Below are 17,158 nucleotides of genomic sequence, written 5' to 3'. Positions count from 1 at the left end.
ATGGGGTCATGAAGAGTCGGACACGACTAAACAACAGCAATGCACACATATACAGCAACATTCATATAATACGCACTGTGAGGGACAGGGGATATCGCGAAGTCCCTCCCCTCCTGAGTTCCAGCCCATCCCCGAGTGCAGGGGAAAGCAGGGAGAGTTCCGTCTCAAGTGGGGAAGCAGGAAGTGGGGTCCGAGGCTCAGACAGGGTAGCGGAGCCAGCGTCCCAGGTGGGACAGGAAGGGGGAAGCAAGGGGGGCAGACCTGTCCCCCCAACTCCGGAATTGCGCAGAAAACGTAGGGGGAAGAGGATGGGTCTCCCCAAGTTGTTATGTTGGAGAAAAACGCGCCAAACGCCATTCGGAGGTTCTGATTCAAGCGGATAAGATGTGTCTCTGTAAATACGCAGCTCTTTAGCACTGTAAATACGCAGCACCAATAAAAAGATAAAATGCAGAGCTGTGTAGAGTCGTTACTCTGAAGTAGCCCACTCCGGCCACTGTGACACGCACTCAAGCAAGTAGCATCTCATAGATATACTCCCACTGAAGTTGGATAGAGAAACGATAAATGAAGGTGGCTTTTTAATGGAAAAAATGACGAGTGGGTTTCTTTTTTTTTAATGCAATTTTTAAAGTTTCAGCTTCAGTTTCTCTTTCAAAGAAAAGCCTGGTTGAAAATGAAAGCTAAATTTGATGCAAATGCATAGTTTGTTAGAACTTCTCTGTGAACCTCTTATGAAGTGATGAAGCTTCTGCTTTCATTCATTCATTTTTTAAAGAGAACTTTGTGGAAAATGCTATTCTCAGACATCATGCAACACATCAGTTTATATACTTTGGCTTGATAGCGAGGGCAAGAGACCTGAGACACTTCACCGTAGTGAAGAAGTGTGTGGCCTGTGTTCAGCTTGCTGCCTAGATGTCCACTTCTGACAAAAACTCTCTCCCTTCTTAGGGTTCCTGATCTGTAAACAAGACTTGGACTGGACAGCTCTTCAAAGAGAGTGTTGGCGTTTTGCTACAATGGCACTCTGAATCCATCCTGGCAGCCATTTTAACTTCCCACAATGTCTTGGCCTCCAACATCAATTATCTGCTGAAAATTCAGCAGGATACTAGCAACACAACATTTAGGGAACCTACTGAGGAAATTTCTGTTTAAGAAGGCTTTCCCTGAGGTGTCGCCTAGTTATTTATGTGCTATTAATTGTACATCTATAGAAATGGTTTTATTGTTTTTAAGAGTCTGTATGGTTTCAATTGTTTTTAGAACTTTTCCAGGGGTATTTTATCTCATTTTTATCTTGCTGGGCACAGCTTTGATGGCTTCCGGCTGCCAGGCAGTTTCTAAATTCCTAAGTAACTAGATGAATACATTACATACGGGAAGCCTGTCCTTCTCCAGAGTCCAGTCACTGATGACTATTGACATCAATTTCCTGGAAGCCTCACTTTACACTTTCAGATCTTCTTTTTGAAACTCGTCCCCCCCCCCCAACACACCTATTTTCATGCATCACTAGGTGGAATCACACACATTCATGACCAACCTTTGAAAACTCAATAATGGCTTAAAAAAAAAGTGAGTCTGTTTTGGTCACCCTTGTTACAGGATAGAGGTTCGGTGCTATGACCTGCTATCCATGGTACTTGGGGCTATCACTTTAGGCATACCTTAAAGCAGTAAAGGGTCCCGGGTGGCACTGTGTTCTAAACCACAGAGCCTAGGGCTTGCCGATCAGAACGTTGGTGGTTCGAATCCCCGTGATGGGGTGAGCTCCCGTTGCTTGGTCCCTGCTCCTGCCAACCTAGCAGTTCGAAAACACGTCAAAGTGCAAGTAGATAAATAGGTACCGCTCTGGTGGGAAGGTAAACGGCATTTCCGTGCACTGCTCTGGTTCGCCAGATATGGCTTAGTCATGCTGGCCACATGACCCAGAAGCTGTATGCCAGCCCCCTCGGCCAACAGAGCCAGATGAGCGCCGCAACCCCAGAGTCGTTCGTGACTGGACCTAACGGTCAGGGGTCCCTTTACCTTTAAAGCAGTGCTATATGGTGGGTTGCTGGTGTCCGGGGGGGGGGGCTAGTGTTGTTCCCCGCCCCAGTGGACTGGGCAGCCCACATGGAGGTTGAACAGAGCAGTGGCCTAGCACATTTATTTGCAACCACAAAAGGGGTTAAGAAGCTTAACACACTTATTCACAACACTAGCGCAATGTGCTTTATGCAACGGGCAGAGTTCTAAAGACCCCACAAAACTCAGAATCACAGAATTGTGGAGTTGGAAGGTACCCCGAAGGGTCATCTAGTCCAATCCCCTGCAATGCAGGAATTGTCAACACGTGGCCCCCCACCAATTTGAGATCATACTGGACCCTGCTTGGCTTTACAAATGTGCTAGCAGTTTTCTTTCACTATATATCAAGACCAGTGTACTATAGTGGCTAGAGCAGGCTTCCTCAACCTCGGCCCTCCAGTTGTTTTTGGCTTACAACTCCCATGATCCGTAGCTAGCAGGACCAGTGGTCAGGGATGATGGGAATTGTAGTCTCAAAACATCTGGAGGGCCGAGGTTGAGGAAGCTGGGGCTAGAGTGTTGGACACCGCCCCCCCACTCAGCCATGAAGCTCACTGGGTGACCTTGGGTCACTCACCATCTCTCAGCCTAACCTACTTCACAAGGTGAGGATAAAATGGGGAGAACCATGTGCACTATCTTGACCTCTTTGGAGAAGATGTGGTATAAAAATGTAAAATTATTATTATTATTATTGGTGTTATTAACTAGGAAGTCCCCATTAATACAGAAGCATACATACACAGTGCAGGAAATAAGATTAAGGTTTCTTTCTGAAATGCCGTAGTTTGTATAGAAAGTGTGTGTTGGTTTCCCCCTTTAATTTCCTGTAAGATTCTCAATTTACCAATCAGGAGGTAGAATAAAAAAATTCCTTCAGTAGCACCTTAAAGACCAACTAAGTTTATATTTTGGTATGAGCTTTCGTGTGCATGCACACTTCTTCAGATAACAATAATAATCAGATAATCAGGAGGTAGTACCTTTTTACCTTTCAGATAAAAGATCAGGAATCATTTCTTTTGCAGGGATAGGGGGCAGAAATCTATTGAAAACTTGCACAACAAAATATAGTACAAAAATAAATAGCCCTCAGCCACCCCTTAAGTCAGGTTTAGCCACAATCACAACCCCACCCCCAAAAAACCACCCCAATTTGTTTTCAGCACCATCCTATGCATCAAATTCAGTGGTGCTTACTCCCAGGTAAATAGGATAAGATTGCAACCCCATTTGGCTTTACAGTATAATAAAATATGCAACCTGACTATGTACCTTTATTTTCAGAGAGGGGAAACTCCGTATTTGAGCAAGGCTTCTGAGGGGATGCAAGAAGTACCAGGGGCTGGAAGAATTCAAAAGCAATGTGGTTTTCCTAGTTTTATGCACAGGGGCTGAAGCCACAACACCTGAGCCCCCCTTCTTTACTTGGGGAACAAAATGTACTAGATTTGCCCCCCTGCACCATCAACAGCCTTATAACAGGCTGAAATTCCACCATTGCACCTCCATAGTGGGAAAGGATGCACATACCTGTTTAATTTCACCCCGCCTCCCAGCTTTTAATGACACCAACATCCTGCAGCCTGCTGCACTTTGGTGGACATAGAGTATAGTCCTCCAAGGCTTGTAGAGTGGCCCCAGTGCAGCAATGGTGGCCAAAAACGCAGCAAACCAGAAGAGTCAAGTTTCTTTAAGGAATGAGTGGGAATTAAAGCGGCCTGCTTCTAGAGGCCCACTCTCATAAAAGAAAAAACAGAGTTTCCCGGTTCTCCTTTCCATTGAAGCTACACCCCGCAGCAGGAACCTGGGGCCGCCTGATACATCAGCCATGCAAGCCCAACAATATGGCAGTTCGCCATGCTAACTGGAATTTGCCAGAATGAACATGCTCCGCTTGTGCGGAAAGAGCTATACAGGTTTCCAGCATGTTTCTGGATGCACTTCAAAGTGCTGGTTTTGATCCATTAAGTGTTTAAACAGCCTGGGCCCACTGTATTCTATGAACCTGCCTGCTTACTTAGATCAGGGGAAAGGAAACTGTTGTCCTCCAGATGCGGCTGGACTCCCAACTCCCATCATCCTGACCACTGCTTATGCTGGCTGGACCTGATGGGAGCCCGACATCTGGGTGGCCACAGGTTGCTTGCTTCCAATTTTGATCCTGGCTGGTGGACCTGATCTGGCTCTCCTTCCAAGGTCAGATAGATGGCAACATGAGAAAGGACTTCTTCTGCAAGCATGTTTGGAACACCATGCTTTGTGCCAACGCTTCTATCATTTAGGTGCCATTTTATATTCCTAGGCTTTTAAAAAAATTCTTTATTGGACTCTGCTTATTGCTGTTTTTATTAATTTTCTGTTAGCTTGTTCACGGACTGATGTTCTTCCTGATTTTTAAAAACACGATAAGCTGCTTCAGAAAATACTGTAAGCTGGTTTGGGAAAATATTTAAAACAAATAGACCAGAAATGGCAAAGGGTCATTCCCTGGGCCGACTGCGCTGTTAAGATTTGGGACACACATTGAACTCTCCATATGGCAAAACAGTCATTTAATTTACAGTGTAGTAAAGGTTACAGGTAAAAAGCTCAACAGAGTGTGAAAAGGCCTATTACACAAATGTACAAACTTCTGTACAGAGCCCCACACCTTTCACTCCTCCTCCCCCATGCTCAATGTTGGCCAGAACTGGCTTCCAAGAAATTAAAAAATTGAAATTAAAAGTGTGCACCATCCCATGGAGGTGAGGGACCAAGACCAGCAATCAGTAAAATCCCAAGGGACACATCTTGCAAAACAAGTCACTTAAAAAAGAAATCATTTAAAATCCAGCAAGGGAAACCTTAACTGCTTTAAACTGATCACATATCCTGAAGAGCTGCCGTCCATACCAGAAGACGGCTTAATAGCCTGGTAAACGTTAACTAAAAATATCCCAAAGATGAGAGGTTGCAAGTGAAGCTACGGAAGATTTGGAGTATGGAATCCTACAGCTCACGAGCCATTTCATCACAACCTAGATTATGATGTGATATAACTACACAATATAGACACAACTTCATCTTCACAAAAGGGTCCTATGTACACCGTCAGATGAAACAGACAAAAGCAGATTGTGTAGCAGTGAAGTGACTTCAAGACATTTCATTCAGACTCCCCCCATGATAGTCTCATTTTTTAAAGCAGCAGCGGCAGCAGATAGCCTGAATTATTTGGCCCCAAATTTCTGTCCTGCTCAATACTTTAGGTGGTAAATGGAACTTTGGATAGTTGTAATGTTTCTGCAATAACAGACACAACCTAGCTGTATTACTCACTTATTAAAATCCCACTTGGTTCATGTGGAGGACTTAAGAATATGGTTAACTCCCCCCTCCCTCTGGGGGGAAACCAAACCAAACAGGACGTGCCTGACTTTGGCTGAGCTTTGACCACTGTTCTGCCATGTTGTACTACAGGGAACAGTAAACCACTGGAGATGCTAACCATCTAAGTACACAGAACCAAGAAGAGACCCAACAAGCAATGTGATTAAGAGCCTGCCCAGTGCCAAGAGCCTGGATAATAAGACTCTCAAAGGCAATACAGCTCTGCTTCCATAGTTACTTTAGTGTGTACAATATACACATCTCAATCAAGTCTTTTGATTCCAAACATCTGGAACTAGAGCACGTGCCTTAGAGCTACTTTTGGTTCAATGAAAAATGGAAGTCAATAGGTCAAACTGCACAATTGTGGAGCTGAGATCCGGAAACTATTTTAGCTCACGCAGTATCCCCATTTGACAGAACTGCAGTCATTATGCACTTCAGAAACTGGCTAACCTTTCATGGGCTTTGGGATTAGTTCAGGGGGAAAAGAACTGTGTGACAAATTCTGCTTGTGTATAGGAAACCAACCCACACCAAGTGTTATGCAAGTACATACACTGCTTTTTCTCTGGAAGGGCCAATGTTTAAAGTACCTTAAGAGATCTCATTCGATATTCCTTTCCTTCTTGGTGCATTCCAATTTAGAATGCTAAGCAGCAAATAATCTGCTTGATTTTTATTTCTTACCATTTCCCTGTGCTTCCAGCCTTCAAGATGGTACTCACTTACATGGCAAGCACAATGAGCTGTACCTAGACTAAAAGCACTTCATGATCCACAGGTTTAAAAGCAAGCTATGGTTATCTGACTTACATGAGTACTACTTATACCCGAACCAGGTGCTTCTTTAGAGAACTGATCAGGTCTACGTACACTTCTGAGGATGAATGTTCACCTGAGACCAGCTGTGGTTAAGCTTAACTCTGCAAGACAGAGTTGCTAATTTTGACTCTGTGTTACCTGACAGTGCCCCTTAAATTCATGAATAACCTTAGGATAAAAATAACCATGGTTGAGTAAAAGAAGAAAAGGCTGTTAGGCAGTGTGGTTCCGCAGGCAGTGGGGGGGGGGAACACCTCTCTTTTCTAGATGCTTGTAGAGTTCTTCCAGAGGTTGGTTTTGTAGGGGAGCTGGCCCCTGTAACCTGGCTATGACACACAGTTAGGACCCCGATTCTGAAAGCTGTGGGTGCTGCACTTGGAAGAGTTTTTTGTCCACTCTGGCTGGTTGTGCTCCTGTCTCCCAGGACAGATAAAGCTCTGCTCCTCAGATCAAGAGAGAAGGGGTAGGCTTCTTGCCCGGCCAAGCTTCTTTTGCATACTTCTTCTTCTTGGGCTCATTCACAACTTCGGGATTAAAGACAGCAGGGTTTGGAGCTGGGTTCATGGTGACCGTTGAGGGTGCAACCGGAGTCAAGTCCACATCCGGGGCAAGATTAGGATAGGGCATTGGCAGGCCTCCAATGAGCGCAGTGCCGTGAATGCTATGGGCCTGGGCACCCGTCTCGTTGTGAGTGGGAGGCAAGCCGCCATACAATCCTCCGCTATAGGGAAAGTTCTGCATGCGCCGTGTGGCAGACTCATCCGCGCTCAGGGAACCGGAGTTGTCCATTCGCTTTTTCTGCAGTTGAAAGGACAACTATTTAATTTTTGAAACAACCTCCCAATACAAACCACTGCAGAGGACTGTGTTTTCCTCTTTCCAAATATCCATTGGTATACATTAAATCTTCATAATTTATATGGTGTATGAAGAATTAGCACCTGAATCGGCTTGGTTTTCAGGTTCAATGTGGCCCTCAGGTGGATGCAATGAGTTGCTTAATGCAGCTACTTTGCAGCATCAAGCCCATTCCTGTCAGTTCCACCATCACTTTCATTAAGTACTTGCTGGAATGAACCTGGCAAAAAGTAATACCCTCAGGGAATTGGTTGCTTAGTCACAACACAGTAAGAGGTTCCAAGGATGTTATCTGGTTTAACCAAACACCTCTCCCTTCTGCCGGAACATAATGTCACTTGGCATGGACAAAAAACAGAGAACAGTGGGAAACATAGCCACCTAGGAAGCCGCACAGAATACAACTGCATTATAGAGCAGCAGGAAGTGGTTTTAACAGCATACTACTTTTTTGACAATCCAAATCGTTCCTGAGTTCATGAATTCCAAGGCACAGGCCTAAGTAAGGCTGTCACTTGCAACTGTGACTGCCTTGAGGTGGCAGCCTTTGGTGTTTTTAAGTAATGGAAACAACTCGTCGATCTAGGAAGGAACACAGCACAAGCTTGCCAGAAGCCTTTTCGCTGCATAAAAAAAAAAGACTATAGTACTTATAACTTAACCATGTCTTTCTAAACAAAAAATAAATAAAAAAGGTTAAACTGCAATCCACAGTACAAAGCAAAGGTACTTAAGTGTAAAATGTCATTAGGACACAGCTGCAAGTCTTACCTATAAACATATTTCTACTGGTCTAGCAATAAAAACCGAACATCTGGATCCAACATTATCCTGGCTACAACTATCCCTATCTAAGACAGACCTTCATCTAAGACTACTTCACAAGCTATGTTAACAGGCTGTTTTCTGATTTAGACGCATACCTTCACTGGGACAACTGCAGTCTGTATCATGTTTCTGAAGCGTCCAACAGAAGGGTCCACATCCTCTGCATGGGTAAATCAGATTGAAATACCGTGGTTAGTTTTAAAATGGATTTTGAAGAGTGTATTCAGCTCCGAAGGGGATTTAATGCCAGCTTTCTCAAAGTGAAAGGTTATTACCAGCAAAACCTCTATACATTAATGCTCAAAGAACAGATAGCAATATGCAGCGAGCCCTACATAGAACACATTCACAGTGCTCACCTGGATTGATGATTTCGTCGTCATCACTGAATGTTACTCTGGAATTCTTTCGTTTTCTTTTTGGTCTCTGGATATCCAAGTTTCCTTCTTCTATAGTTAACGTGGAGATCCTCTTGTTATGGGCTGTGTTAAATTCTGTCAGGTTCTAAAAAACCAAAGATGAGACTGTCAACGAAGAGTAAAGATTAAACTCTCCATCTCCTGCCACATGAGCATTTAGAATTGGACAGGCTTCAAGGTGCCCACAATATTATAGGAGCAAGCCAATAGCAAGTCAGCTGGTAGCCTGCCTGAACAGTCACCTGGTTTAGCCGGGGGAGAATGGGAATTTGGTCTAGTGGTCTGAAACAGCACAAGACTCACGGTTGTGGGTTGGAGCCCCACTTTGTGCAAAACAATCCTGCCTTGCAAGGGGTTGGACTAGATGACATTCACAGACCCTCCAACTCTACAATTGTATGAAAAGGTTTGGCCATACTTGCCAGACCATGGGCAGTAAAAGTAGGTATGTCACACACAAGCACAGACTAACATTTGCAAGGTCAGAAGACTTTTATTCTGGTGCTGTTGCTTATGCCTTGCTTCCAGCCAAGGAACCCCATGCTCCCTCCACAAGGTAAAATGGGTGTCATGCTGTAGGTGAACTCACATCCAATTCTGTCTCCTCTTCTGGAAGTCCAAGCAAACCCTTGAGCTCATCGTCCTCACTGGTCATCTTCTCGTCGCCTTTTACTGCAGAGGGCAATGTCTGAGGCTTTTCCCTCAGAGTATAGGCCCTCGTGGAGGCACCAAATGAAACCGTAGAGTCAATGGGAATCTGCTGTGGCTTATGAGGCTCCAAACGAATATGACCCAAAAACGTGCCATGTGCTGGGAAATTTGGAATTAAAAAAGAAGAAGAAACTGTCCATTAGCTGTTGTTTTATTTAAAGCTAGATGTGGAGCCCCACTGCAAGTGTATGAAATTATTTCACTGTGTTCTTCCAGGAATCCAGGTTAATCTGAATTAATTGATTAATTGAAACATCTGCAACCCAATTCTCCAAGGCCCTTGAAACAGCTTCCAACAGACAAGCAGCACTAAACAGCTAGCGTTCTGCAATTTTGCTTGCTATGGCAAACGATCCATTGGCCTCTGGCATGAGTCAGAAGGAACTTGGGTGGTTAAGAGTAATTCTTCAGCTTGAAGAGGTTAGTTTTGTTTGTTTATTTTCATACATTTCTGTTCTACCTTTCTTCTGTTACAAAACTCAACGTGGTGTATTGGCTTTGCGTCCCCCCCCCCTTACAATCAAGCGGTATATACATATGAAATAAAGTACATAGGTGTTCCCTAGTGGTCACCCATCCAGGCACTGATCAGACTAAATCTCCTTAGTTCAGTAAGGAAGAGCTGCAGTTCTAGGGCTGCCTGTGTTGGCACATGTCGTGGCAGCAGCAGCACTTTCCTGCCTGCCCAGTGCTCTCAAAGCATAGGATGAGGCTGGCTGTTTTGGTGCTGAAGACATTCAAAAGTGCCTCAGCATTGCATTACCAAAATATTCTCCTCTCCAAATTCAGAGTTAGGGAAGGGACTGGAGATTGTTCCTGCAGTTGTTCTTGGTTTCCACAACTATGGGGTTGGTCCCAACCGCTCTGGCTCCAAACAAGAGCTGGGGAGGAGGGGAAGTGAATGTCCTTGAGAAACATATAAGCTCGTAATTGGGGGAGGATTCCGGCACCCTCAAATTTTGGCTTTGGGATGAAGGCCAGCCAAAATCTGTGAACCCTTAAACAGTAATGAACACAAGTCAATAAAATACAATACAAATTGACAGTGGCAACACCAGACCACAGCGTCCCTTTCTGAGTGTGAGCTGAGTGCAGCACCTTATCTGAAAAAGCCACAAGAACAGATCAGGGATGAACCTCACTAGGGAGGCTATCCTAAAACCTTGGAGCAACTGCAGTGAAGGCCCTGTAATAATAGTAATAATAATATAGCTATGGGGAAGAAAGATGACTTGAGAATGTTGCTCAGAGAAGTACTGTTTCAAGAGCACCTTCTCCAATTTCCACTACCCACTGCCATGGGAGTCTTAAAGCTATAGTGGAAACCACCAGGGCATCCTTTTTCGAATTGACACCATCAGGGTACGAAATTAGCAGGGTGCCAGGCACATTTTGCACCTAATGATTCTCCATTTGTGAGCACCTCAAAAAGCCCAGGTGCCATTTTTTGCACCTGGCTGACACCCAAGGATTACTGAAATGTAAGTGATTTGAAGCCTCGAAGTATATATTGAGGATAGACAATATGTTAAGGAATTTAACAACAAAGAGTAGAGTGTTTTGAAAACTGAAGTATGGTACCAATATTTATTGTAAACACCAAATTAAACATGTATTAACAATTCATGCTAAAAATGTGATATTAACAATGTGTCACTTACGTGAATTGCATATTAGTTCATGCTTTTCAAAATAATAAATAAAGTGTTGCCAATCCCCCTCCCCAGTGGGGACCAGGCATTCTGTTCTGGTGCCCACAACCCAGGTCCCAGAAGCCATTTGGCTCGTAGCTTTTCTACCCCAGTTTGTAACACTGGCCACCATGGTTCCTATATTGAAGCCTTTTTCTACTCCAGCTAAATGTAAGGATAAACAAATCCCAGATCCCCTGAAAATTCACCCCAAGCATTCCTTCTGCGCCACCCACCCTTGTATATTACCTGGTTAATTATCAATCAACTTACTGCTGTTGAGGTCTATAAGAAAAACCCTCTTAAGATGTTTGTGGTAGACTAAGGCAGCATGGACCCGAGAGCATGACTGGTGATCAATGGTGAAGTCGCACAGGTCAGGGTTTCTTCCAAAGAGATAGTATTTCTTTTCATCAATGATCAGTTTCTATGATAAGACATCAGACAGACAGCAACATAAGGTCACTAAAAGAAGACATTTCCATCATGACTGCTGCTGCTACAGAAGACTATGAGCTATCAGCAACAGAGGGAAGGGCTTATCCATTTTTTATCAGTGCTGCTAAACCAGGCTTCCTCAACCTTGGCCCTCCAGTTGTTTTTGGCCTACAACTCCCATGATCCGTAGCTAGCAGGACCAGTAGTCAGGGATGATGGGAATTGTAGTCTCAAAACATCTGGAGGGCCCAGGTTGAGGAAGCCTGTATTCAGTTACAAATTAAAAATGATGTTCCATACAGGAATTATGTTTCTGATTCAATGCTATTGGTAAAGATACAAACAGCTTTTACAAGTTGAAATGGGAACAAAGGATCACCTTCACTGCTGTTGAAGCCAAAAGATGGGCAAAAACTCATTTGTGCCTCTGAGTTATAACCCAGTGTGATCCTCCACACACTGAGCTTGATTACTTCATGGCTTGTTTTGATGTTGCACTTTTTAGACCTAGCCAATCACTAGTTATACCTCTGAACTCGAAATGAGAACAAAAGTAAAGATGGCTTGGTTAGTATCAAGTGCTTAAGAAACCTGCGTGAATTGAAGAACAACATGTGCATGTTGCAACTGACAATTTACAGTGTGCTGCTTTCAGCTTTGTGGGGCTTGAAAGGTATTCCATCCTAGGGGATGCTTACAGTTCAAACAGACAGGGGCTTAGTTTGGAGGTAAGTATCTCATGTTAATAAGCAGAGATATGGGCAATTCTTGTGTCAACACAATCCATTCCCTCCTTGGCATGCTACAATAGAACTTGGACCTGGGGGCCCTTCAGCACATCACTTCGTCATACTTGTCTGTAAAATGGAAATACCTGGGATTCAGTTACTGTAAAAACTAACACAACCCCCTCAGTACAGCAAAAAATAGGTTTAACTGTCACCTGTTAAAAGGTGATGCCAGAAGGAAGCACTGGGTACCAACACCTGCTTCTAAGGTACTTTGGGATACTTGGATGCACAGTGGGTATTCCAAGCAAAATGGGAAGGAACTTGGGGAGCTTGCTGAAAGTGCTCACCAGACATTGCGGGACAGAAAGGGAAAAGGATGCAGGAGATTTTATTGCTGTGTTTGATGCTTGTGATTATTTCTATAGCTACCCAGTACTAGAAGTGTATTCCTGGTCCAGGATAATTTGTTCTGCATCTATTTTCATACCTCAATAAGTTTGTCTCCTTTGACTACATCCAGGTGCAACCCAGGTGGAGGCTTTCCTGCCCTAGGAAACAAAAACAGAGATATGTTTTGTTTTGGAATAGTCACATTTAGAACCCCTACCCATTGATCTGAAGTCGCCATAAAAACAAAATCCAACTCTCATACTTTTTTTCTTAAGCAATATGTTAACCATAAATGCTGCAACACATTGAAATTAGATAGATGGAAAACCTGGATTTTAACACAGGAAATTGGTGCAAAAAGTATGAGCTTAAGTGAAATTAATAGTCAGCAACTTTAGGACACTGCCATGTTCATGGGTCTTCAGACAATGTATAGTATGGCACTACCATAAGACGAGATGCTGATCACTAGCTTACATGGCTCTAAAGTGGAATAGATTGGGCCAGTCCTACTCATGACTATTGGCAACAATAGTTACCAGAATCTGCATTAAGAGAAGAGCCATAGCTCAGTAGCAGAGCACATGCATTGCATGCAAAAGGGCCCCAGTTCAATTCCCAGCATCTCCAGGTAGGGCTGGAAAAACTCCTGTCTGAAAGCATGGAGAGCTACTGCTGGTGAAAGTAAACTGGGGATGGGGAACCAGTGCCCTCTAGGTATTGTTGAACCTAAATTCTCATAATTCTGGATCACTGGCCATGGTAGGTGGGGCTGGTGGGTATCTAACCAGATCTAGTGGTTCTCTATCCCTGAGGTGGGTAAGGCACTGGTCTCAGTGTAAGGCAGCTCCCTTTGATATTGCATACTAGCTAGCCTTTTGCCTGATCCAGTCGGGCTTTGCGCATACCTTCAGTGGAGTAAGACCTACTGGCACACCCCTTTTGATAAGAACTCCTCATTTAAGCAATTTGGTATGGAGGAAAACAAAAAGTGTGTTTGCAAACACTTAAGGTTTTCTGTGTTATTCAGAAGTCATTATACTTCATTTAGAGGGGCTTGTTTGTAATAGTGGCTAAGAGAGTGAGCTACAAATTGTAAGTTCCCCATTCAAATCTGCTATGAAGTCACTAGGTGTTTCTGCCTCAGTATCTCACACCATCTACAACATGGGGCTTGTTTGTAATAGTGCAGGCATAGGCAAACTCGGCCCTCCAGATGTTTTGAGACTACAATTCCCATCATCCCTGACCACTGGTCCTGTTAGCTAGGGATGATGGGAGTTGTAGTCCCAAAACATCTGGAGGGCTGCGTTTGCCTATGCCAGTAATAGTGGCTAAGTGAGTGAGCTACAAATTGGGAGTTCCCCATTCAAATCTGCTACAAAGTTGCTAGGTGTCTCAGCCTCAGTGTCTCACACCATCTACAACATGGGGATAATATTCACTTTACAACAGGAGTGAGGAATTGGGTCTGGCTAGTGGGCCAATTCTTATTTCTTCCAAACCTTGCCAGCAAACTTTGGCAGGTGGGCACAGATGCCCACCTGCCGAAGTTCAAAGGAGCTCACTTTGACCACCATTACAGTGGAGTCCCTTTGAAGTCCATTTGTGGGCATCGTATGAATTCAAATGGCACCTGCACTTGGACAAAGTGGGGCTCACGGATCAAGGAGCCCCATTTGCAAAGCAACAACTGGGAGCTCACATCTGTTCTCAACTGCTCCTTTGTAGCCACATCTTTACCTGTCTCACACTTGACATCACACACATTGACAGGTGTGGGGCAGGTGGATGTAGTTTGGGGAAAACGGCTTTGTGTTAATTAGTTCAATGAGCTGGAGGTTCCTCACCCCTTGCTTTATAGCAGGCATCCCCAAACTTTGGCCCTCCAGATGTTTTGGACTACAATTCCCAACTTTCCCAACCACTGGTCCTGTTAGGTAGGGATCATGGGAGTTGTAGACCAAAACATCTGGAGGGCTGCAGTTTGGGGATGCCTGCTTTATAGGGTATTTGTAAGGGTAAGATTATGTATATGAAGTGCTTTGAACACTCAAAAGCAGTACAAGGTCTTATTAATTTAATGTTTTCAGACTCCATTACTTAGGTTTTCTCCATTAGAAAGATGAAGCTCATTCAGTGCATGTCACATGTCACAATGCCTTAGGAACACCGGGGGTTGTCTTATACTGAGTCAAACTATTGGTCCATTTAGCTCAGTATTGTTAACACTGGCTGGCAGGGATTCTCCAGGGGGTTCTTCCAGTGTTTTTGGAGATGCCAGGGATTGCACCTGGGACATTCTGCATGCAAAGCATTTCTTGCCCAATCTGTGCCAAATATGTATTAGAACTCACTGCTAAATAGTTAATTGCTGGAGAACAATACCCAGGGGCATTGTCACTCTGTGTGGCAGATAGAAACAACCATATGAACTTACCTGAGCCCCAAGGTTAGCACCAGACGCCCTCCTGTCATTAGTTAAAATTCAGATTGGTGGGCAGAGAAAGGTCTTTCTTGATGGTGGTGACATGACTGTGCAGCTCTCTTCCTAGGGAAATCCTACAAGCCCATTCCCCTCCCATTTTTAGATGGCCTTTTAGAATTTGTTTTTATTGTCAGGCTTTTTAGGACTGGTTGGTTTTTTGTTGATTAGATTTTTATACTGTTGCTTTTGCTGTGTGAAACTGTAATTTTTATTTATTTATATTTCCTGTTTTCTGAGCTGCTTTTGAAAAATAGTTTTTAAAGACAGAAGAAAAATCATCTAACAACGAGGGTGGGAAAATCTTACAATATCCTTCTACAGAAAAAGATAAATTGGAACTCGATTATATGAAAAATATGTCCTCTATCTTCCACTCACTATAATTCTTCCTTCAGTCATTAAAAAAGAGTGACACAGTGGATAGCTCCAGCTATAATTAGCACGGAAGGTAAAACTTTGCTAAGTCACAACCCAGAGAGCTCTTCTGATCATTTAGCAGCCCCGTCATCATAAAGGAAGATGTGTTCATTAGACTCTTAAAGGATATTAATTATATAATTAATTATATAATTCATTGTTTAACCAAAAACTGAAACATGACATCTGTACCAAAAGATAAACCTTTGTGGGCAGTTACCAAAATCCTTTCACTGTGAACATACATGACATACTTCCAGTCCTGTCATCAAAACCTGCCCTTCCAAGGACCAGTTTTGGCAAAGTGGGTTGCAGACCACATTACACTACACCTGTTTTGGAGGGAGGAAGAAACTTAACCTCTAAGTCACTTTTGTATGTATGTATGTATGTATGTATGAGGATGAAAAGGGCATATTCTATAACTCAAATGCATTCCAATTTGTTATACCACAAAAACTCATCCTTTCCCTTCAGTCCTTCAGCATCGTTTCAGACAGCTGGGACAAGCACATGGGTAGACTTGGGGGCAATCTGTAGCAACTGCTCTAAGTGAAGGCCATCAGTTTGGCCAGAGGGGCTCACTATGACCATAGTGACCACTGCTTTTGTCACAAAATTTCTTACTCAAAAACATAACATTCCCAGAAAACACAGGTGCAGTTACCTATATAACTCCTAGAATTGGCACAGAAGAAAAACATTGTTTCTGTATAAAGAAGAAATTGCAGGACACGCAAGCTTAGTAGGCTTAACACCCATTGAAACAGAATACTGAACAAGCAAAATGAATGATCCATTTCCAGCAGGGAGTGGAAAACACATTTTCTTTCGCTTCTCTATCCCACAATACTAACACTTTTTAAAAAAGTTTTCTGAATTTTAGACATACTTGTAAGACAGAATTCACAGTGCTAGCCAGTACCTGACAGCGAAAAACACACAGTAGGCAATACTGAGAATATATCCCTTAGATGCAGGTCACTGTGTACATCTTTCAACACAACTCCAGAGAGCCCCAGGTTTCATGTTTTGCTTAATCCTCCCAGCCATAAACATGATCTGCTACTCAGACTTTAACAAACCGCCATTCCTCTTTGCAATAAGGTTGTCTCTCCTCCAAATCATCACAGCTACGGGATCAAAATGGGCCTCTGCGCAGGGGCACACTGCCAAAAATGCTTAACGTGCAGACCAAACATGACTATGTTCTAGAAGCACTCACTCCCATATTTCCGAGTTTAGCGGTACTGAATGAAATTGTTTTACTGGAGAGGCACGCTCAGTGATAAAACGGGTCGTTTCCTCACTTGCCTCCCAGGCGCAGAAATACCTCCCTTCACTAAGAGACAGGCACTCTGCTCATGTTCAGAGACGGCCTTTTAATTCTACACAGCAGTGTAAGAAACACGTTCTCTGTCCATGCTCAGAAGCACCCTCCGTGGGTTTTTAAAAATTGATTTTTAATATATATATAAACATATATATACTGTAGGTGCATAACATTCCAGGGCGCGTAGCACTTTCCCGGTTCTTCCCCCGCTTGCAGGGGCTGCTGCACCCAGGCCCACTCCCCGCTTCATGATGCCGCTCCCGTCTCCCCGGGGAAATCCAGGTCCCTCTGCACGGCGGGTCCCTTTCCCGCTCTCCAGCGCCACAGGCCCCCGCCCTCACCAGGTCGGGCAGTCAAAAAGTGGGATGATCCCGCCACCGCCACCGCCACCTCCACCTCCACCGCCGCCGCCACCGGCAGAGTTCGCGTTGGCCGCCATCTTGTGACTGCCCCCATTCAGCTGGGCGCGGGGCACGCCGGGAAGCTGGAAGACCCGGCGGGCGGGAGGCGATCCCGGGATGCACCGCGACGAGGCGGGTGTGGGGAGGAGGGAGCAGCGCGGGTCCTGTCTGGTCTGGTGT

The 17,158-nt window shown here is 44.2% G+C and overlaps 1 protein-coding gene and 1 non-coding gene across 4 annotated transcripts; both read right to left on the bottom strand.

Annotated features, from left to right (window-relative positions):
* Positions 1-4,616: 4,616 nt before the first annotated feature.
* Positions 4,617-17,085, bottom strand: PPP1R8 (protein phosphatase 1 regulatory subunit 8). Of its 3 annotated transcripts, none has more exons than XM_088672500.1 (7): positions 16,735-17,085; positions 12,437-12,497; positions 11,054-11,207; positions 8,968-9,188; positions 8,319-8,463; positions 8,055-8,119; positions 4,617-7,071 (listed from the first exon to the last, which is right to left on the bottom strand). In XM_088672500.1, the coding sequence occupies exons 1-7, from the start codon at positions 16,743-16,745 to the stop codon at positions 6,718-6,720; spliced, it is 1,011 nt and encodes a 336-aa protein (XP_088528626.1). In that variant the 5' UTR covers positions 16,746-17,085; the 3' UTR covers positions 4,617-6,717. The 3 variants fall into 3 exon arrangements, with proteins under 3 accessions (XP_088528626.1, XP_034973857.1, XP_034973859.1); XM_035117966.3 differs by having other exon boundaries at positions 16,919-17,044; XM_035117968.3 differs by having other exon boundaries at positions 14,780-17,025.
* On the bottom strand, positions 11,636-11,802 carry LOC118088069 (small Cajal body-specific RNA 1). The gene has a single exon (XR_004692929.1).
* Positions 17,086-17,158: the final 73 nt, after the last annotated feature.

Source organism: Zootoca vivipara, chromosome 6, assembly GCF_965207765.1.
Source record: "Zootoca vivipara chromosome 6, rZooViv2.hap1.1, whole genome shotgun sequence".
NCBI classification, from domain to species: Eukaryota; Metazoa; Chordata; class Lepidosauria; order Squamata; family Lacertidae; genus Zootoca; species Zootoca vivipara.
The sequence above is the reverse complement of the archived record's forward strand: the minus strand, read 5'-3'. Positions and strand labels throughout refer to the sequence as shown.

Bases quoted from the DNA above. Each gene is read 5' to 3' on its own strand.
- PPP1R8 (XM_035117966.3), bottom strand. From the start codon at position 17,016: ATGGCGGCCAACGCGAACTCTGCCGGTGGCGGCGGCGGTGGAGGTGGA. The intron at 12,498-16,918 runs GTGAGGGCGGGG...TTTGTTTCCTAG, and splicing joins CTTTTTGACTGCCCGACCTG to GGCAGGAAAGCCTCCACCTG. The intron at 11,208-12,436 runs GTATGAAAATAG...GTCTTATCATAG, and splicing joins AAGGAGACAAACTTATTGAG to AAACTGATCATTGATGAAAA.